The sequence below is a fragment of the Aethalodelphis obliquidens genome, unplaced genomic scaffold (assembly GCF_003676395.1).
Source record: "Aethalodelphis obliquidens isolate GAN/ISIS:26980383/991018 unplaced genomic scaffold, ASM367639v1 scaffold14, whole genome shotgun sequence".
Classification (NCBI taxonomy): domain Eukaryota; kingdom Metazoa; phylum Chordata; class Mammalia; order Artiodactyla; family Delphinidae; genus Aethalodelphis; species Aethalodelphis obliquidens.
The window spans coordinates 17,574,287-17,596,417 of record NW_020837958.1 but is presented as its reverse complement, the minus strand read 5'-3'; the positions used below and the strand labels follow the sequence as shown (position 1 = coordinate 17,596,417).

At 37.9% G+C, this 22,131-nt stretch overlaps 1 protein-coding gene and 1 long non-coding RNA gene across 2 annotated transcripts in view; one reads left to right on the top strand and one right to left on the bottom strand.

Annotated features, from left to right (window-relative positions):
- The window catches only part of LOC113624884 (uncharacterized), a 99,863-nt gene extending 98,140 nt beyond the window's left edge, over positions 1 to 1,723 (bottom strand). Inside the window, exon 1 of the long non-coding RNA XR_003434505.1 lies at positions 1,658 to 1,723. This is a non-coding gene — a long non-coding RNA (uncharacterized LOC113624884). The remainder of the gene's footprint in view (positions 1 to 1,657) is intronic.
- Positions 1,724 to 1,788: 65 nt separating this feature from the next.
- Positions 1,789 to 21,842, top strand: ARL14EP (ARF like GTPase 14 effector protein). The gene is made up of 4 exons (XM_027115126.1): positions 1,789 to 1,896; positions 14,255 to 14,728; positions 16,430 to 16,557; positions 17,944 to 21,842. Exons 2-4 carry the CDS (start codon positions 14,303 to 14,305, stop codon positions 18,170 to 18,172), a joined length of 783 nt encoding a protein of 260 aa, XP_026970927.1. The 5' UTR covers positions 1,789 to 1,896; positions 14,255 to 14,302; the 3' UTR covers positions 18,173 to 21,842.
- The last annotated feature ends 289 nt before the right edge of the window (positions 21,843 to 22,131 follow it).

Here is a 22,131-nt window from a genome sequence, read left to right as displayed (position 1 = left end):
GAGTCAAAAAGGAATGGAAAAACTAAGATATGAATAATTATGCCACCTCTGGGATGACAACTACGTCACCCCTAAATCAGCCATCCATAGGTGACACCTAGTATAGTCTCTTACATGCTCTACCCAAGAAATACAAGTAAAACCCGTGTCTGTTCATCAGGCTAATTAGTAAGCTCTGGTTGTGACCAAACACGTTTCCCTGCATCGATCCAACAGAGCAGGTGTGTGCCATTGGGCCAAAGCACTTTCCACCTGTGGGCCTCCTTGCTGTAACCTCAACGCTAGTCTTCGTAAGCATAAGGTCAGTGGGAAAGGCTGATGTGGCAACAACACATGAACACTGCATAACTCATGACCCAGCTGATGTTGCCCTTCCACTTGTTTGCACCCTAGCCTAAGTGTGTCAGCTTGCCCCAACTCTTTCCCCTTACTTTTCACTAGATATTTAAATTGATTCAGTAAACCATGTTATTCAAGCATCTTAATTTGTCCTGAAAGACTTCTGTTTCACTACCTCTAGGATAGATTGCCTAACAGTTTACTTGGAGGCCACCATTGCACCAAGCAGTTTTCCATAGACAATTCAATTCAGGCATTAATCTCCTCCCAGAATTTCCCTGCCTTAGCACCTCTCATTTTATCCTGTCCATATCCTTGCGTTTCTGATGGCATTTATCACACCACACCGTGATTAACTATTTATTCCTCTCTCTCATTAGTCTGAGCTCTCTGAAAGCAGGTATAAATTTCATTCTTCTGCTCTCATGATAACTTAGCAAAGTGCCAATCACAAAGTAACTACTAAAAGAACTACTGAATGTCACCTCCTGTGGACACAGTTGAGGGGATTACCCATTGTTCTTACCTTTCTCCCATTTCTAAGATGGGTGTAAATTAGGGAGCGGCAAAAACCCTGACTAGGTTCAAAGCAGCATGGAGGTGTTAGGAAGGACCATTAGAGAGGTTCCCTGCAAAAAACAACTTACAGTAGGTGTGTATAGTATTGCTAGCAAGCTTGGGCTTCGGTGGATCTTATTTCCCTGTCTCACACTTTTCACCTGGCTAGTTAAAACAACAGTGGGGCGGGGTGGGGGAAGGGGTCCTCCTACCCCCACCTGAAAATGGCTGCAGGCTCAGACGCTTCAGTCTAAGGGATTTAGGGCCCTCAAAGATTGTAGGTGAATAAAATCTGTTTTAGAAATTAATAGCTCCTAAATTGGCCCAGACAATAGGGTTACAAGAAAGATACTGTGTGTGTGTGTGTGTGTGTGTGTGTGTTTCCCTTCTGAAAATTTGCAAGCGTCTTCCTGGTGCCTACACTCTACTCAAAGTAATAAACATAGCTATTCTTATAATTTATAATAAAGGAGATGCATTTTGGAATATATTTCGCTTGAGTGAAAGAAATCAAAATGTGAGACTCTAAATAAAGGGTCTCTTCTGAAAGTCTTTTTAACTCATTCACTTCTTCAGGGATTAGGAGGGTTGGGGTGCAAGAATGTGGCATCACGCACAGGCGCAGAGATTCGCGAACACAACCCAAGTTAGCCAAATTTGCATCTTGTAAAAGGTGGCCCCAGACACCGCCCAATTCCCTAACGTCCAACAGAAGAAAAAAAAAAAATCCAGACAGCCTCTGAAGCAACCATTGCCTCACCTGGATTCATTCGCCAATTCACGCCGCCCCGCCCTGTCCGCCCCGGAGGCGGTGGGCCAAGCTCCGTTCCCCTCTAGGCTTCTCCCAGCCCTCTCTTTATGGTAGCGCTGAGACTCTCTAGCCTGGCTCGCCGCCCTCTCGCTGGTAGCGCCGGGAGGAGCTGGGAAGCCGGCTGCCGAGGCCCCGCTGAGACGTTGCGGGTGCGGCCCGACCCCGGCGATTGAGAGCTCCCGCTAAAGGTGGGGAGGGCTGGGGGAGGCTTTGGGGAGGGTCGGGGGCGTGGAGACCGATCTCTGGGTGGGAGGAGGGCCCGGGCCAGGTGATGGAAGTCCCCAGGAGAGGAGGGGGAGCAGGTCGGACACGTGAGGGGGATTTTCAGCTGCTAACTGTGGCCTCCGCTAGCCTGCCACCCTGCAGCGTTCCCCGCTTCCTCCGGTTCATCTGCGGCCCCTTGTGTCAAGGCCCAGTACGGTTTCTACCACCGCATCTGTTGACCCCGCGGGTCGTCGCCACCCTTAGGGAGACCTGGAGCCCTGCTAATTTTGATTTAGGCTTGTCTTATTTAGAGGAGAGCTTTGCGGCCTAGAGCCCCATCCACAGCTTATATCTCTGCTATTTGGTTTTTATTTTTTAAATCGGAGCCCTCCCAGCCCTAGCTGTTTGGTTGAGGCCGGATGCCGAATAGTCGTCTTTCTTCCATTCCCGTACCGTGAACATGGTAGAGGCTCATATGATGTATCTGGTGGCTTGCAATATTCTGATACAGCCGTGAAGTAGGGGCGTTATGCCTATGAGCACAGGGTTGAGGTGGGGATAATTGCAGGATCCTGAGCACCTAGTCACATTGATTTGGGCAGATTCAGCCTTCTTTGTGTGAGATTCTGGCAGTTTAGGAACATGTATTCATTCGAAAGATGTTATCTACTAAGTGCCAATGTTGTGCTAGTTAGAGAAGTTAACAGCTGTAACAGGACCCTGGTGATTCCTTGCCCTCACGGAGCTTAATACATAATGGGAAAAACTAAGAAAGAAGAAAGCCTGTGATGAGCGCTATGAAAAGGGAAGTCCCTGAAGTTCCTTACTCTTTTGCCTTGAGTGATAGAGAAAATAACACCATATAGCTCCTGTCTTCCAACAGCTGAAAAGTAATAGAGTAAAAGTTTCAAACACAGAGGAAGAAGGACCTATAACAATAGTATTTGGGTAAGGCACAGCAGAAAGGTGAAGACGCTGGCACTGTCTTGAAGGATTAGTTAGCATTGCCTGGCTTTCCAAGCAAAGAGACAATATGAAGACATAAAATATAAAATAACTTTGCTAGTAGACTATTTTGACTTGGAGTATGTGACGTTTGAACAAGTAATGCCATGCTAAAGAGTCCAGACTTTGTTTTCTAGGAAGAGGTGGAAGTGTTTTCAACAGAATAGCTTACAGTTCAGTGTCACAATCATTTACGCAACTGTTTGACAGTTTAAGTATAGTATTAAGTACTGTTTGACAGTGTTGACCACATCCAGAATTCAGGTAGAATAAAGAGAGCTTTGCTCATTCATCTTAGTCTGGAAACAGTCTTTCAGTTGTTGAAATCAAGGGATTCTGTTCTCTTTGACGGTTTAGGACCATAGGAATAGAGAGAAATCACAAATGGAGTTTGGAGACCTGAAGGGTTTGCTGAATTGTGCCAAATGTGAGCAGTAGGCAGTATATAGATGGGTCTCATTGTTTTAATCCATTCATCCAGCCTATGTCTTTTGATTGGAGCATTTAGTCTATTTACATTTAAAGTGATTATTGATAGGTATGTACTTATTGCCATTTTGTTGATCATTCCTGGTTGTTTTTGTGGTTCTTCTCTGTTCTTTGCTTCTCTTGGTCTCTCCCCTCATGTTTTGATGATTTTTTTTTCAGTGTTATGTTTGCTTCCTTTCTCTTTGTTTTTTGTGTATCTATTATAGGTTTGTGGTTACCATGAGATTCATGTATATTGACATATATATATATATATATATCAGTTTATTTTAAACTAATCCTTGGCGTAAGTTTGAATGCTCTAAAAGCACATTTTACTCTCCCCCCCATGTTTTTGATGTCATATTTTACATCTTTTTATTTTGTGTATCTCTTAAATGCTTAATTGTAGTTATAGTTGATTTTACTACCTTTGTTTTTTAACTTTCATACCTGTTTTTAAGCAGCTGATGCACTGCCTTGACTATAAATTTGCCTGCACCAGTGCAGTTTTTTTTTCATATATTTCCTTATTTCTTGTTATGGCCTCTTCTACTCAAAGAAGATCTTTAACATTTCTTGTAAGACTGGTTTAGTGATGATGAACTTCTTTAGTTTTTGCTTGTCTGGGAAACTCTTTTTCTCTCCTTCAATTCTAAATGATGACTTTGCCAGGTAGAGTAATCTTGGTTATAGGTTTTTTCCTTTCTGCACTTTAAATATATCATGCAAAGTTACTGCTAAAAAACTGGCTGATAGTCTTTCAAGGGTTCTTTTGTATGTGATTGGTTGTTTTTCTCTTTCTGTCTTTGAAATTCTCTATCTTTGACTTTTGCTGATTCAATTATAGCTTGTCTTGGTGTGTCTTTAGGTTTATGGTGTTTGGAACTCTCTGTGCTTCTTGAACCTGGATATCTGTTTCTTTCCCCAGGTTAGGGAAGTTTTCAGCCGTTACTTCTTCATAGATGTTTTCTATTTCTCTTCTTCTCCTATAATGCAAATGTTAGTATGCTTGATGTTGTCTCTGAGGTCCCTTAAGCTCTTTTAAATTTTTTGCTTTTTGCTTTTCTGCTTGGATGACTTCCACTATTCTGTCTTCTAGATTGTTGACCCAGTATATTTTTCATTTCAGTTACTGTATTCTTCATCTCTGTTTGGTTCTTTTATATCCTAACTCTTAAGTTCTCAGTGTGTTCCTTCATTTTTCTCCCAAGTTTGTTAAGCATCTTTATGACCATTACTTTGAACTCTTTATCAGGTAAATTACTTATCTCTATTTCCTTAGGGTTTTTTCCTGGACTTTTATCTTGTTCTTTTTTTTTTTTGGAACATATTTCTCTGTCTCTTCCTTTTGTTTAACTCTGTTTTCGTATTAATTAGTGAAACATCTACCTCTCCGAGTCTGGAAGGCATGGCTTTGTGTAGGAGTGTCCTCTGTATGGACCGTGTGTGCCAGGCACCTTTGTCAGGCTGGTTGGACCTGGAGCAGGTGTGCGCCAGTGTGTCCTGGAGCACGTTCACATTGGGACCACCCTAGTGAGGTGACTGGAGCTGGAGCAGGCATGAGTGGAGCAGGGGAGGGATGCGGTCCCAGGGCTTGCTGTGCTCAGACCACCTTGGCAGGACAAGTGGAGCTGGGGGGTGGGGTGGGCCTGGGGCATGCTGGGGCAGCCTTGGCAGGCCAGTAAGAGTACCTGGACCATGATTCTGTCCGCACTATTAAGGTGTACGGGGGACACACAAAAAATGGCACTTTCTGGCACCTTGGACCCCAGAGACAGTTTCAGCAGTTCTCTGCCCATTTGGCAGACACTTGAGGGTTAGTAAATGGATTTCCTTCATCTAGAGCGTAGGTGCCCTTTAAACAGTTGCTTCTTTGCCCTGCTCTAGTGTGGGCAAGTCTGCGTACAGGCCCCTCAGTGATATGCCTCCCTACTGAAGGTCCTCGTCAGGGTTGGGGTTCCCATCGACACCATGCCTCCATCTCTTTTATCCATCCCCTGTGTTGTCCCTCTATCACTTATCACTTGTTCTGCAGCCCTCAGTTCTTCTTTGGCAGGAATGGATCTGTATGTAGGTACAAATTCAGCGTATCCGTGGGAAGAGATGAGTTCAGGGTCTTCCTACACTACCATCTTTGACTGGAACCTCCCAAATATTTTATTTTAAATAATACTATGGACCATATTTTTGTGTTAAGTTCACTTTATCTTTCTTATGGGGCCTGGGTCTTCTTGAGGTTTAAGACTATCCCACTTGGCCATTTAACCCTTCTGTTAGTACCCATTCAAGTGTCCTGTAGGTAGTTAGTATTTGAAGATAATGAGCACAAAAAGTTACCAGTTGCCAGAGGCATGATTTGTGTGTGTGTGTGTGCGCGCGCGCGCGCGCGTGTGTGTGCGTGTGTGCGCGCCCACGCGCGCGCTGGCAGACACATGCTTAGGACTGAAACTGCTGATTTGCAAAATAGGGGTGAAGTTGTTTTTTTTTTAATTAAGTAAAAGGTAAATGGGGAAATGCCTTACAAATTGTAAGACCCCTATACCGAAAAAACAAGACGTTTTTCCTGAAAGGGAAAGACTCTTAAAAATTGACCTAAAAATTCAGTAATTTTTTTTTTTGTTAAATTTCCTCTTAATGCTCTTTTTCCCACTAACTTGAAGTGGTAACCAAGCACCACTATCTCCCTCTGCTTTTGTTTTGTTAGTGGAAGTGATGGTTGTGGTTCTGCTTTGACTAACTCCTATAGGAGGCCTGTGATCATGTCCTAGAACTTGTGTTATTAGGGAAACTTGCTACTGTCGTGGCCTTGTATGAGGTCACTCAGCTTCTTCAGTGCATCCAACCTACCTACCGTAGAGTTGGGTAATGAATAGCAAGAGATAGTGTTTAAAACTTATTCCATGGAATCTATAAAAAACAAATAATTTTAAAATATAATGTTTAAAAAATGAACTGATAGATAAAGAGAACGGATTGGTAATTGCCATTGTCGGGGGTTAGGGTGGGCAAAATGGGTGAAAAGGGGGTCAAAAGGTACAAACTTCCAGTTGTAAATAAGTAATGGGGATGTAACATCCAACATGATAACTAGTTAATAATACTGTACTGCATATTTGAAAGTTGCTGAGGGAGTAAATCTTAAAAGTTCACATCACAGAAAAGAAACATTTGTAACTGTGGTGACAGTTGTTAACTAGACTTATTGTGGTGATCGTTTTGCAATATATACAAATATTATATCATTACATCGTATACCTGAAACTAATATAATGTTATGTCGGGTGATACCTCAGCTTTTTAAAAAAGCTTATTCCCTAACTTGTCAGTGTTCAGATATATGAGGAGCAAATGCCTGTGTTTACTACCTAAGGTATAGAAGAAGGGGTCTAATAAATCTATATTTATTTCATTCTCTCTCGACTCTTCTGGGAGTGCTATAAAAATATTGGAAGTTAATCTTAGAATCACAAAACATACTCTATTTAGGTACTGAAGGAAAGTATTGGCAATTCTAAGGCAAGAGAAAATTGAAAATGCAGAACTTTTAAAAGCAAGTGTCAAATAATAAAATCCAGAGTTAGTAAGGAGAGACTTTATTGAAAGGGTTATTGCAAGAGGGGAAAAGGGATTATAGCAGTGGAGAGAATTCTCTGACCAAAAGATTTACCAGCTTCTCAAGAGATGAGTAAACAAAGCCAAAACAGAACTGCTTGGTCTGATTGTAGATCCCAGATTGTTTTGCCCTGAGGCCAGCGTATTCTCTGGAGGGGTCCTTTGCTGGCTCTGGCTGAGGGTAGGCCAAAGTTCAGGGACCTAGGGGAAGGAGAGAAACTTAAAATATGGTTAACAAGCATTTTGTTCCAATTGATTATTTTCAACAAGTAGTTCAGCTCATTATTCATAAATTTATAAATGAGACAATGGGAATTTGGAGGTCCTTTGTCCTGGTCACAGGTAAACAAGGGGATGTTCTTGAGTCTTATGGAAGCCATATGGAGAGGAGTAGGAGGGTTTCGTGGCTATTCAAGAACCAGGAGCACAGGTCTCAGGTAAAATTTGACTTGTTAAAAAGGCATTTTACTATTTGAAGGGGAAAATAATTAAGTGTACAAATAAAATTCATTGAAACATTTATCCAGGAAGGCCTTAGGATACTCATGACATTCAGGAATTAAAAAATCCTCCATCACTAAGTGTAGTTTGAAAGCACTTAAAGACCAGTCTCACTTATATCTGAAATTTTCCTAAGGCGGTGGGGGGAGTGGAAAACAAATCTAAATTACTCAGGTCTAAATGAACACATTTGGGGCCTTTTGTTTGTTACATGGTTTTCATCTTAACCTATAAGAAGCTGGATTTTTTTTTCATTCCATCAAAGTGACTTGGATGGAGCAAATTAATTTTTTCCTATGTTTAAAATATAATTTTCCACAAAAAAGGGAGAAGGAAGTAAAATCATGACTGTCACACAGATATAAAATTAGCAACACGTGGTTTTTGTTTACCTTATTAATGAGGGGACTGGTAAGATGTTATATAATCAGTTCAAATGACAATCAAAAGAACTGACACATTTACTGATCAGGAATATTGAAATAAATGAGCAAATAGAGGCAAAACTGTCTTCTTCCACAGTGGGCCAGGGGCGTCAATTGTACCTCTACCAGACAGAATTTACAAGAATATAGACAAGAGTTGTTTTGCGTTGCTGTTAGTTTTGTACAGTTGTCAGCTGTAAAATAGCTCAAAGGCAATGAAAGACTCAGAGCTTTCATGTGATGGGAATGTGAAAACCCTGAAGGTTGTACTCTTTAACAGCGCGGTTTTCCACTGAAGCAGGTATTTCTTTCTATACCTAGTTTATGAAATTTACAACTCCCCCTCCCCCCCTCAAATAATCTTCCCTAAGTGTCGGACTTCCTGGAAGGCAAGTACATGTCTGTGTGTGTGTGTTTCTTATTCTTTTTTGATATACTCTACAAATACAGAAGATGCTTGGTTAATGTTTTTCACTGAATTATCTAAAGCAGTGCATCTCAAACTGTACTGTGCTTACATATCACCTGGGTATTTCCTTTTTAAATGCAATTCTGATTCAGTGAGTGTGGGGCTTTCCTGAGATTTCTCTTTTCTAGTTAATAATAAGTTCCCAGCTGATGCTAGTACTATTCAATAGTTCATGGACAGTAAATAGTAATGTATTTCTGACTGTTAATTGAGGAAGATATTAGATAATCATTACTGGAGAATATGGCACCATACTGCAGGTGAATGGAGCAACATGAAGCCACTAGACTATCACTTGAAGAAAAAAAAATACTAATTGTGGGCCACATTGCCAGAGCACAGGCCAAAATGAGCAAAAGAAACAGTTGCTCGGAAACAGATCCAAAAAACTCTATAGCAGGGCTTCCCTGGTGGCGCAGTGGTTGAGAGTCCACCTGCTGATGCAGGGGACAGTGGTTCGTGCCCCGGTCCAGGAAGATCCCACATGCCGCGGAGCGGCTGGGCCTGTGAGCCATGGCTGCTGGGCCTGTGGGCCCGGAGCATGTGCCCCGAAGAAGGAAGGGCAAAAAAAGGAAGGGGCCCAGGAAACAAAAAAAAAAAAAAAAAAAAAAAACTCTATAGCAGAACTTTAGCTTCAGAGAAGAGAACAGAAATGGGGACACTGGGAGATACAACAGGGGAGGAGCAACCAGAGGGGTGTAAGTTTTAGAAGGCAGGCAGTAACCACCGAAGATCACTGCCTGAAATTTTGTGTTCCTTGAGCTAACCTGACTTTTTTTTTTTTAAAGCAATGCTTGAACGTAAAACTGCTTTGACACAGGTGTGTACACTTTTACCGTGACGGTTTCACTCAAGTTAGTGGTATCAATATGCCATTGAGCTTTAAGCAATGTGTAAAATATATTTCGTACTGCAACTAGTGATTTGTCTTCTGTCAGATGGGGCACTTTAATTTTTAACTGAGCAGGTCCTGTAATTTGTTCATAAGTAGTTCAGTTTTCTTTTAGCAGCAAATAAGAGGTGGAATATAATGTGAAGCTGGCACCAAAGAGATCTCTATTTACTGGAATATGCAAAAAAAAAAAAGGCATGGTAAATGAGGCCACCAGATTTAGCAAATAAAAATACAGGATGCCCAACTAAATTTGAATTTCAGACAAACAACAAATTACTTTTTAGCAATATTTGGGATATAATTAAAATTATTTGTGCATTATCAAAAATTCAAATTTAACTGAGCATCCTGTATTTTATCTGGCAACTCCAATAGTAAATAATTCTACCCTAACAGTGATACCTGAGAGATGGCTTCTTAGAAAATAGCATAATTGTGCAGCAATTTAATTCCTTCAAGTGTTCCTCCATTATGTACTTAAAAGTACGCCAAGAGTTCAAAATGGTTAGAAGCCATTGTTTACCCAGAAGGGGATGTTTTCAAAGACTGATAGGGTCATGGCTAACTTGAAGGAAAAACAAATTCCGCTCTATGCTTTCCAACTAAGAGTCTAGATTCTTAGTGGTTTAAGGTTAATAAAAGAATTTATGCAATTGTGGAAGATGTCCAAGCAAATACTTACCAGAAAAATTAATTTAGTAGGAATTAATCATATTTCCAAGAGCATCAGATCACTTAGAAATAAGGATTCAACCTCACCGGTATAACTTGAGTCTACTGATAAACTCTTGTGAATGACATCGTAATTTAGCCAAGATTAAAGGAAAATAAAGGAATAGAAGCCCCTAGTAGCAAAGAAAAAAAAAAAACTCCCTAACGGGTAAAAATGTTTTATTGCCATGGACAGATAGAATTTCTAAAATAAAATTTCCAAGTCACAAGATGCTTTTCCTATCAAATATGATCAGGGTATAACTTCTTGAATGCTAAGAAATAGTTTTACGTTCAAAAAATCATATTATACATTAGTGGCTACAAATCGGTGACAGTTACCTACAAAGATAAAGAATCTGTGGCATTAATAAGACATTAAGCATTAGCAGTCTCCATACTGTGCTGTGGGGATAGTTGATCAAATTTCCTTCCTGTTGACTGTTAAGGAAGGTCAGAGCCAGATTTGTGACACTATCTGCTGAAGTTTAATACAACATAGTTTGGTGGTGGTGTTTTATAACCGTATCTCTGGCTTCTTCTTTTCCATTCCTTAATTTATCTTAACCCACTTATCTGTTAAAAGAAAGCAAATAATTAGATTTATACAAGCATTTTCCTCTGATGTGATTGGGACCTATACTTGGTAATTAAATTTTAAAAGTTGGTTAAAATATACTCTGATTTAATCAGCTTTTAAATTTTTTAAGTTAAAATGTTCAAACACTTTAAATTCTGGGGTTTTTTGGGAGGGGTGGCAGTGGGGACCGTGTCTGGCCAGCCCTCATGTCCAGGTACTTCAGGTAACACTGCATTTCCCAACCAGGGCCAGACCAGGGTGAGGCAAGAGAGGCACCTGTGGTGCAAATCTGGGTGGGTGCCCGCCTTCAGGGGCGCGCCAGTGTCTTCTCCCAGGCTCAGCCTACTCTTGACCTCTACTCATCCCCCATAAATTCTGTTTTTTAATTTTTAAAATTTTGTATTTTAACTTAAGACATAGAAATGTATATTTACTCACCATTTTTTATTACATGAGACTACTCTTTTCTTTGTATATGGCTTTACTGATTACAGTTTCTCTCTGCAGAAAACATATCAGAAAGTATCTCAGCTTTCTAACCCTTTTTTTAATGTGGAGCAAAGCTTATAAAAACACTTGCAAGATTTCTGGATCCTTTACTTTTTCAGTACCTCGCCACTGCCCGGATTTCAGTGGTTCACATCTATTTTCAACAACAGTTTTTTCCTAGTGACTTGTATTTGTTAAAACTTGTCTTACGAATTCAACTAAATTTTTGTATTTGCTTTGAAAAATATTTAGTTATGAAAAATTTCAAACAGGGCACAGAAAATAATGAAAAACTTGTGTAGATACCGTTTTCTTCTATAAATCTCTCTTTAAAAAAAAAGTCCTTCCTCTTTAGAAGTATATATACTACAGACTTGGTATCTGTTATTCTTAATGTATATTTTAGCATGTATTCAAGTTCTTATCCAGGAACAACACATACTATTGTATATGTAAAATTTTACTTGATATACTATATGTCCTTTTGCAGCTTTTTCACTTGTGATTATCTTTGAAATTTATTCAAATTGACTCATTTAATTCATGCAGTTTTGTTTTTTTTTTTTTTTTTTTTTTTTGAGGTACGCGGGCCTCTCACCGTTGTGGCCTCTCCCATTGCGGAGCACAGGCTCCGGACGTGCAGGCTCAGCGGCCATGGCTCACGGGCCCAGCCGCTCCGCGGCATGTGGGATCTTCCCAGACCGGGGCACGAACCCGCGTCCCCTGCATCGGCAGGCGGACTCTCAACCACTGCGCCACCAGGGAAGCCCCCATGCAGTTTATTTTTAACTGTCCTGTAGCAGTCCCTGTTGAGTAACCTACAATTTCTCACTCTTTACCATTGGGTTATTTCCAATTTTTCACTGTCAAAAGTGATGCTGAAAGACTTTGTATGTATCATGCGCAAAGTCCTTATGCTCACGTGGGACATACATTTCTCTGGCACAGACACATAGAGCTGAAAATGCAAGGCCCTGGGATGTGGACTTCTTCCATTTTGCAAGAAATTACCAAAAACTCTAAAGCAGTTGCAGCAGTTTACATTCCTACAAGGTATAAGGAGCATGTAAGAATTGGCCACACTTTTGCCTTCACTATGTTACCAGATTCTTAAAATCTTGCCAAACAAATGTTTGAGAACTGGTATTTCATTTGCATTCTCCTGATAACTATGAGGTTAAACACCTGCATTTGTTGGCTGTTTTGTTCTCTTCCTCTGTGAATTGCCTGTGTATATTTGTTTCATTTACTAATGGGTGGTCATTTTCTCACTGATTTGTAGAAGTCAGGGGATTTTTTATATATTTGGCATAATAATCCCAACAACACCTATCCAGTGTGACTTCTTTTCCCTTCCTTAGAGTTATATAGAAATGTTTAATTTGGACATAAAATCAAACGTGTCCATCTTTTTCTTTGATATGTCCTTTCTTGTTTGAGAAATTCTTCTCTACCCCAGTGTCACAAAGTCGTCTATGTTTTCTTATAAACATTTTTACAGTTTTTCTTTTCAAGTTTTATTTTATAATAACATCTGGAATTGATTTTTGTTTGTGAGAAAAAGATTTTAGTCTGTCTTTTTCCATATGGTTAGCCGGTTGTCCAAGCATCTTTAATTAAATCTTTCTCCCATTAATGTGTTATACCTATTTTTTTTAATTCTATCAAACATTTATTTATTTATTTATTTACATCTTTATTGGAGTATAATTGCTTTACAATGGTGTGTTAGTTTCTGCTTTATAACAAAGTGAATCAGTTATACATATACATACGTTCCCATATCTCTTCCCTCTTGCGTCTCCCTCCCTCCCACCCCTCCAGGCGGTCACAAAGCACCGAGCTGATCTCCCTGTGCTATGCTGCTGCTTCCCACTAGCTATCTACCTTACGTTTGGTAGTGTATATATGTCCATGCCTCTCTCTCGCTTTGTCACAGCTTACCCTTCCCCCTCCCCATATCCTCAAGTTCATTCTCTAGTAGGTCTGTGTCTTTATTCCTGTCTTACCCCTAGGTTCTTCATGACATTTTTTTTTCTTAAATTCCATATATATGTGTTAGCATACGGTATTTGTCTTTCTCTTTCTGACTTACTTCACTCTGTATGACAGACTCTAGGTCTATCCACCTCATTACAAATAGCTCAATTTTGTTTCTTTTTATGGCTAAGTAATATTCCATTGTATATATGTGCCACATCTTCTTTATCCATTCATCCGATGATGGACACTTAGGTTGTTTCCATCTCTGGGCTATTGTAAATAGAGCTGCAATGAACATTTTGGTACATGACTCTTTTTGAATTATGGTTTTCTCAGGGTATATGCCCAGTAGTAGGATTGCTGGGTCATATGGTATTGATTTATAATACCACATGTCATACACCAAGCCCTCATCTTTTCATGGATCTATGTGTCTATAGTATACTGATACCACACACTTTTAATTATAATAGCTTTATAGTAAATAATTTTTTTGTTTTCTTTTCCTTCAAGATTATCTTGGCTTTCTTGAAACTTTACTCTTCCATATAGACCAGCTTGCTAAATCCCAGGGGGTGGGGGAGTTGTGGAATACCTGGTGAAATTTTGATTGGAATCATATTGAATTTATAGATAAATTCCTAGAAAATTGACATATTTACTGTAGTCACACTTGCCATGATTAATTTCTGCATTTATCTAAGGTTTCATTTGTCTTTCTGTTTGATCGTCTTCTCCATAAAAGTCTTACATATCTTTTGTAAGATTTATATATCTTGTAAGATATCTTTGTAATGTTTTTGTTTCCAGCATGCTTGCTGAATTATCTTACTGGTTCTAATAGTTTGTCCATTGAACCTCTTGTATTTTCCATTTAGATATTCATATCTTTGAGTAATATTTCTTATTTCTTCCTCTTCAATCTTTATATTGAATACCTTTTAATACCTTTTAATATGGTGTTAAATGGGAACTGTGATATAAGTATTCTTGTGTAGTTCTAACTTTACAGAGAATGCTTCTAATGTTTTATAATTAAATATAATAATGTTTTTGTAGGATCTTGGTAAATGTCTTTCTATTCCTTGCTTGCTAAGAGTTTTCTTTCTATTATATAGATATTGAATTTTATCAAATGCTGTTTCAGTTTCCCAGATAAAAATTTTGCAGCACAAATCGAACTCTTTAATGTTTTCTCTAGGGTGATCTGCTAGACAAAAATCAAAGAGGAAATTTGCTAGAATCAAAAATGATGGATCCATGTTCAGTTGGAGTCCAGCTTCGTTCCACAAATGAGTGCCATAAAACCTACTATACTCGTCATACAGGTTTCAAGACTTTGCAAGAATTGTCATCAAATGACATGCTTTTACTTCAACTTAGAACTGGAATGACACTTTCTGGGAACAATACAATTTGCTTCCATCATGCAAAAATTTACATCGACAGATTTGAGGATTTGCAGAAGTCATGTTGTGACCCATTTAACATACACAAAAAACTAGCCAAAAAAAATTTACATGTAATTGATTTAGATGATGCCACTTTTCTGAGTGCAAAATTTGGAAGACAGCTTGTACCTGGTTGGAAACTTTGTCCAAAATGTACACAGATAATCAATGGAAGTGTGGATGTTGATTCTGAAGACCGGCAGAGAAGAAAACCTGATTCAGATGTATGTATAGTCATTTTTTCTCCATTACTTCTACAATGTAGGGTTATAATTATAAGGAAATCGCATTTATATCACTATTTATTACAGTTGAGCCTTGAACAACACAGGTTTGGACTGTGCAGGTCCACTTATATGTGGATTTTTTTCAGTCAATACAGTACTATACAATCTGTGGTTGGTTGAATCCAAAGTTGCAGAGGGCCAACTGTGGGACTTGAACATCCTAGCATTTTGGTATCCACAGCGGATCTTGGAACCAGTCCCCCTCAGATACCAAGGGAAGACTGTACACTAACTAGCAGGCAGTGAATATAAAGTTGGGGAGGTGAAAATAAATGGTGTTTCTAAATATTTGTGTAAACCCAGATTGTTTGGTAAAGAAAGTTGGCTTAGGAAAAGAATAACATCATATTCCCAAGACTTTCAAGCCATAGCTCCTAGTGCTAAGACATTCTTGCACAGCCAGGACTTAACCATCCTAGCTGCTTTTCTGATACCAAAGTAACTCAGTAGGATATGCCAGCCAGCAAGAGTCTGAAATGTAGCAGCATGAAGTCCCCTTTTTTTTGAAGGACTTGAAAACTGCTACTTTAAAAGGAACTTCAGAAGTGACTTGAAATAATTGTTTCTTATTTCAGCCTTTCTTTCTACTTTGGCACTATCCCATTCTTGTTTGGGATTTTAAGATGCTTGTGAATTTCCTTTGCTTCTAGCTCTCAATTCTTACTTGGTATGGTCAAGACTAATTTTAGGACTCCCTACTGTCAAAAAGCGTACATTTTTACATTGTAAGCATTAATTATTTTATAACTCTCTTCCTTAGTCACATGTTACCTTTAAATTATTTAACCGTATCAGAATAACTTAAGATTTCATAAAGCTGTCTCTGGTGCAGAACAAGGACTGGCACATCAAAGGAGCACTTCTCAAATTTTCTATTTATAAGCAATTTATAATTCTTTCTGCTGGCATATTTTTCTCAATTTTCTCCTTTTCATTATATTAATAAACCAAATTAAAATTTTAAATTACCTGTAGTGCTTTTCCTTCGTTATCCCCTCAAAGGCATACCTACAGGACCCAATGTTATCTTGCAGTTTATACTAGGTACTTGCTGCTGTCACTTTAGATGTCTTCTCCACTTCATTTATCTATTGTTCATGTGGAATGTATCACATAAACCTTTCTTCCCCCCAGATAATGAAATTAAACTCTTAACCGTCAAAATTTTGTTTTACCAATTTTTTTAAAAGGATTATAATACTGTTACAGAACTTGAAACTTTATTACTTCTCAGCTTTAAAAATGTATGTAATCAAACCTTTTCCTAAGGACTCAGGATCATTACTAGGAGCCTGTGCTGTGTGCTATGGGTTATACAGCAGTTTTGCTGCCTTCTCTCCCATGTTGGCAGCAGCCATTGCCATTTTCACTGTGCCTGTCCTCCTCTCCTCCTAATATGCCAGAGACTAAAATTAGATAATGAAAATATCATAAATAAGTTAACCAGTAAACTTTGAATATGGTCCCGGACCATGGGCCACATAAATTTTGTTGCACTTGGGCACTAAAACCCTTTTTTTTTCTTTTTAGTGAGTTCCAGACTGTTTTCCAGGCTAAGGAATAATCTAGATTAAGTGAAATATTTATGTATGGTCGGATATTAAGATTTGAGTTGATAATTTGTTTACCTTTATTCAGGGAAGAACTGCTAAAGCTCTGAGGTCATTACAATTTGCAAACCCAGGAAAGCAAACTGAATTTGCTCCAGAAACTGGTAAAAGAGAAAAAAGAAGGCTTACAAAAAGTGCAGTTGCTGGTTCAGACAGGTAGGCTATGTGTTATTTAAGGTATATGTTAACTTGCTTCACATCTGTATTGTTTTCCTATCTTTCTCTTAAGTTTTGAATGTTTCTGGTTAGATATTTTAAATTCGATAATCTAGAATTAGTAAGAACCTCCAAGGGCCTCATAGAAAATTAAGGCATCCCCTTCCACTCTAAAAACTTATTTCTAAGAAACTATCAATGAAGTGAACAAGATAACATTTTTGGCACAATAATTAAAATAATTTAAACTTAATATACTTCTCTTTTTGTTTTGTTTTTGGCTGCGTTGGGTCTTCTTTGCAGTGTGCGGGCTTTCTCTAGTTGCGGCGAGCGGGGGCTACTCTTCGTTATGGTGTGCAGGTTTCTCATTGCAGTGGCTTCTCGTTGCGGAGCACGGGCTCTAGGCGCATGGGCTTCCATAGTTGTGGCATGCAGACTCAGTAGTTGTGGCTCGCGGACTATAGAGCACAGGCTCAGTAGTTGTGGTGCATGGGCTTAGTTGCTCCGTGGCATGTGAGATCTTCTGGGACCAGGGCTCGAACCCGTGTCCCTTGCACCGGCAGGCGGATTCTTAACCACTGCACCACCAGGGAAACCCTATACTTCTTATAGCTAAAATAATTCACTTGTTTGAAAGCACTGATATATAATCAGTATGTCTCTGCTCTATAGGTGGCAGCTAAAAAATAAATTTTGTGAGAATACAGGTTACTTTTTATTTTTTACATGTCTAAAATAGAAAGTTACAGTACAGTCAATAGAATGAACAAGAAAACTAAATTGTTTAGAATATGACTTTTTAAACTGAACATTTCTAAAATGCAAATTGACAAAGAAACGTTAGTGTAATCATTCAGAATTATTTTCTACATAGGCCATTTATTCCATCTGTGAAGGTTTTCCATTGAATCATGTAAGTGTTTTTAGGCCAGATTTGCTAGAGTCCATTAAAGAACAAGAAACAGATTAACTTCAATATAAAAAACAATCGGATAGTATACTATGATAAAAATCTGTGTTCACAAAGCAGTAGATAGATTGGTTGCTAATAAAATGTACCACTATTACCCAGCCTTTTTTTTTTTTTGGTAAGGAAAGGGTAAATAGTTTTAACAATTATATTATTGTTTTTAGACACAGTTCTTGTCCATTCCTTTGGATATGTTTCAACACTTTACAGTGAGGTCTCTTCTTCTCACAAGGAGCTCATTAGCTATTAATTGTAGAGTAGCTTTGAGTTAGGTAAGCCATGTATCAATTTGGCGGGGTTTCATCCCTAATTCAAAACATTTTATCTCCTTAAGTTTTTTCATTAACTGTTTTCAGCTAAATATTCAGAAATAATATATTTGTGAGGTGTAACACACCTTGTGTTTTGTATTACAGACAAGTGATCCCAGCGAAGAGTAAGGTCTATGATAGCCAGGGTCTCCTGATTTTCAGTGGAATGGACCTGTGTGACTGCCTCGATGAAGACTGCTTAGGATGTTTCTATGCTTGTCCTGCCTGCGGTTCTACCAAATGTGGTGCCGAATGCCGCTGTGATCGCAAGTGGCTATATGAGCAAATTGAAATCGAAGGAGGAGAAATAATTCATAACAAACATGCTGGATAATTTGTGGTATCAAATTACGGGATCTTTAAAGTTCCTTTCTCTATTTCTAAAATTCTAAGGTACCTTTTAAAGTTGATTGCCAAGTGACAAACATGCACTCAGTGTGCACTAATGTTGCTTTTAGGGTGCTTTAAAGTAAATTATTTGATGTAAAGTTTGATGGACTATTTATTACTCAGCAGTCAGCTTCCAGCCTGTCTGGGTCAATGTAAACAAGCAGTGTATAGGCAGTCCTCAATTTGCACAATTCCCAGGTCCACAAATTTCAATGACAGTGATTTAGTTAAATAAGCCAGTTGCCTAACAGCACAGTTCAAATTTCAGTCACCATGGTATATTAATTGTGAGTATTTACATGAAGTACAAACTTCCTTGCTAGCTCTTAAGTCCACAAATCACTATGCAAGTAACAGATGTGCTTCAAGATCAGTGATCAATCACGTTACTTCTCTCAAATTCTGCAAGTGATTGGTCACTGCACATCTGTTACTCAGTTTGCTCAGACAGCAAAGCACAGAGTTGTGTTGACTCCTGCCACCCATGTGACATTTTACAAAGTGGATAATCAGAATTGGCCAACAAAGATGAAAGTGCAGTGAAGAAATGAAAATGATAATGCTAGAAGTGTGACTTGAATTGAACATACATAGAGTTGTAGAAGAAATCACTGATCATGGGAATATTGATACTGCTGCTATTCCAGAGCCTCTAGATATGCAGCTAGAGGAACTCAGTGAAGGCAAACTTATCATCATAAATGAGAAAAGGAGGAGCATGTCCCAGAGGAAGTGATGGTAACAAACTTCACATTAAAGGAAATTACAGAGGTATTTCACAACATTGAAAGCACAAACGATAAAATGGTGGAAGCTAATCTAAACTTAAAGGATTCTGACAACTTGCAGTGGTATAGAAAAGATGCTTACCCAGTACCATAAATTACTTGACAAAAAGGCAAGTACTATTACTCCTGATTAGTTTTTTTACAATGAAATAACAGTTTAATTTTCAGTGCTTCTAATATAAATTACAATGTACTAAGTATACTTTTTTACAATTTTTTCATTTTCTTTTATGTTTATAACTGACACTTTTATGTTTATAACTGACACTTTAATATTTTGACAGATTTTTTTCAAGGTCACAGAATAATAATTTTCCCCATTAATTATTAAGATTACTTTGATTGCCATTTTTATGGTCCCACACTACCGCCCATGCAAGGCAAGGACTACCTATAGGTGAGAATAGTACCTACTTCAGGAAAAGTTAATTTTGAGACAGCTAAGTAGTTGAACTATTTTGGAAATAATCTACATAACTAAGTACTATAATACATCATTTCTTCTCTCCACTTATTCTTTTAAAAAAAGTTTTAATACTGTAAACCTTTCATTGCTTAGACTGTGTTCTTGGTGAAAATTTGTGCTTGGTGGCAAAAATCTATGTATAAAACATGGATATACATACAATATATAAGCAGATATGCATTATATCTGTGGTATTTCAATTTAATAGGGTGTTGACTAGGAGTAAAAGGGCTAAAAACAGCTCCTTAATGGAGTAATAATGAAACAAGGTAGAGAAACACTGGTTGAGACAGAGTATAAATTATTTGGAAATTGATTGAATCTTGAGTTGGAATGTGTATGGGTACCCTTTGGAGGGTGGGGGTGGGTGGTAACTTCTCTCTGCTCTTTTTTTCAAGACAGCTATCCATCAGTCTGTCTAAAATGTTTTATTGTCTAGGACATGGCCTCTAAACTAGCTTTTTATTTTCCTTAAGTATAGTACTTCAATCAAATGAGCTTTTAGCAACTTGAAATACTTTTAGCTGTTGAAAATAGATTTATACAGCCAATTTGATGAAGTGACCAAAAGAGGTTTGTTTTTACTCCTGTATACTTTTGGTATCTGTTTAAAATGACTGGTTTTACTTTGATGGAGTGCCATTTTCAACCATGGAATTAAAATGTCATTTTTAAGTTAGAAGTGTTTACCGACCCAATTATTAGAAATACAGTTTATCAGTTCCTTGACTGACATGTTTCAACAGAGCACTGACAAAAAGAATATTTTGTCTTTCTATACTTAAATCAGATGCTAGATTCTTTTTTTTTTCCTGAATTAAGGAAATATTTTATCACAGAAGAGACAAACACAGGCTCCTAATTTTATCTGAACTTCTAGGTTATTAGACCTTCTTAGTTGAGTTACTGCCATCATTTTTTTGCTTCTAAATATGACTTAGTGTATTGCTTAAGCTCTTCGTAGGGACAAGTTAAAATCTTAACTTTTTTGTTTGTTTAAAACAGGAACATATTTTCAACAAAATAAATGACTTTAAAATTCAAATTGTGATATTTCAACGTTCCTTAGTAAAAGAACATTTCTCTTATTTTTCAAATATGATAAATTTTTTAAGGGAAACTTTCTTGAACAATTTTGCAAATATTTGTTCATTATGCCTATTTAGGAGACCAAACTTTTAGTGAGCATGCAAAATGTTTACAGAGAAAGGTATATCTGATTTGGAGTAGGCTGTAATAAAAGCTGTGTTTCAGAAAAACTACATCACAAGTCCACTTATGTTTTAATATAAAATTACAGTAATACAGAATACAGTGAAGTTGTCTAGATCCTTTTTGTACTTTGCGTAAGTATGATTCAAAGTGGCTAAATTATTTTAGAATGCTATTAATCTAAAAGCAAAAATAAAAGTTGTATGAAACGCGTAGCTTTGGCTATAGGTGGGTCCTGGTTGAAAAGTTAACATAAGACCACAAACGTTGGTCTTCCACAGTGTTGGTCACAAACGTTAGAGTGAAAAATGCACGTATATATGTGAATAAAATGAGTGGCATCCCAGTGATCTTTTTCCCATTTGTCTTTTACAAGTATAAGAAAATAACTACTTATCTTTGGAATATTATATATGAGATTCTTCTATTTTTAAAAATATTATGTCTATTTCTAGATAGCAAGCTGCTCTACAACCTGACAGTCTATTCTAAAACTGTTTTCCTGGCGTGGATTCAACTAAGTAATTTTTAACAGATGTATTTTGAAACATGCATACATATATATACATATAGAGAGTGATTTATTCAGAGAATATAACTTATAGTAAGTTCCAGTATGGTTCTTAACTTTATGGAGGTCAAAGACCCCTGTGAGAAGCTGATGAAAACTATGAACTCCCCAGAAAAATGCATTTGAGTACTCATAAATATTCCACGTTCAGAACCCCTGAAACGTATTGAAGTACCTGGGTAATAGGCATTTTCTGTAAACCATTTGATGTTTTTTTTTTTTAAGTGAGGATGGCTGTCTAAAGTATAGTTTGGTTTTTTATGTAATGTTGTAGGTGGGTTTTGTTAAGCGAAATCAGAATGGTTCAGTTCGTTGAAAGAGCTCTTGCTACCCTGAAAAGGCTAAATCCCACCGTGGCCCACCGCTCCCATGTCCAAAAAGGTAATTACATGTCGAGTAGCAATGTAGAAAACTGAGGTGTCTTACATGGACTGAGCTTTTGTAATTAGAGATTTTCTTGCATTATGGTTATGCTGTTAGAAATAGCTTAGCATCCTTGTACAAATTCATGCGACACTGCTTTAGTTTTTGCTGACATCTGCTGGTATTTTCATGAAAATAAACTCTGCTGCTGCTACTTAATGGTTAATCTCTTTGCTTATAAATTAAACTATGAACACTGGTAGTTACATTGAAGTGGGATATTTTTTAAAATTCTCAAAGTAGAATGTCTTCTCTTTTTAGCATTCTTAGGTCTTGCCCAGCAGCGGTCAACAAGTTTTTAAGAATATGAATGAGGATATGAAAATATACATGGACACTTCTGGGTTTCTTTTTATTTTTATAAAGTTGGAGAGACTGTGAAAAATGATGCTTTTACCTGTTTTTTAAAAATCATCAAATACTTCATTGAACACTTAGTTTAA

Excerpts from the sequence above, each read along its gene's own strand:
- ARL14EP (XM_027115126.1), top strand. The coding sequence starts at position 14,303 with ATGATGGATCCATGTTCAGTTGGAGTCCAGCTTCGTTCCACAAATGAG. Across the intron at positions 14,729-16,429 it reads GAAGAAAACCTGATTCAGAT|GGAAGAACTGCTAAAGCTCT; the intron begins GTATGTATAGTC and ends ACCTTTATTCAG. Across the intron at positions 16,558-17,943 it reads GCAGTTGCTGGTTCAGACAG|ACAAGTGATCCCAGCGAAGA; the intron begins GTAGGCTATGTG and ends TTTGTATTACAG.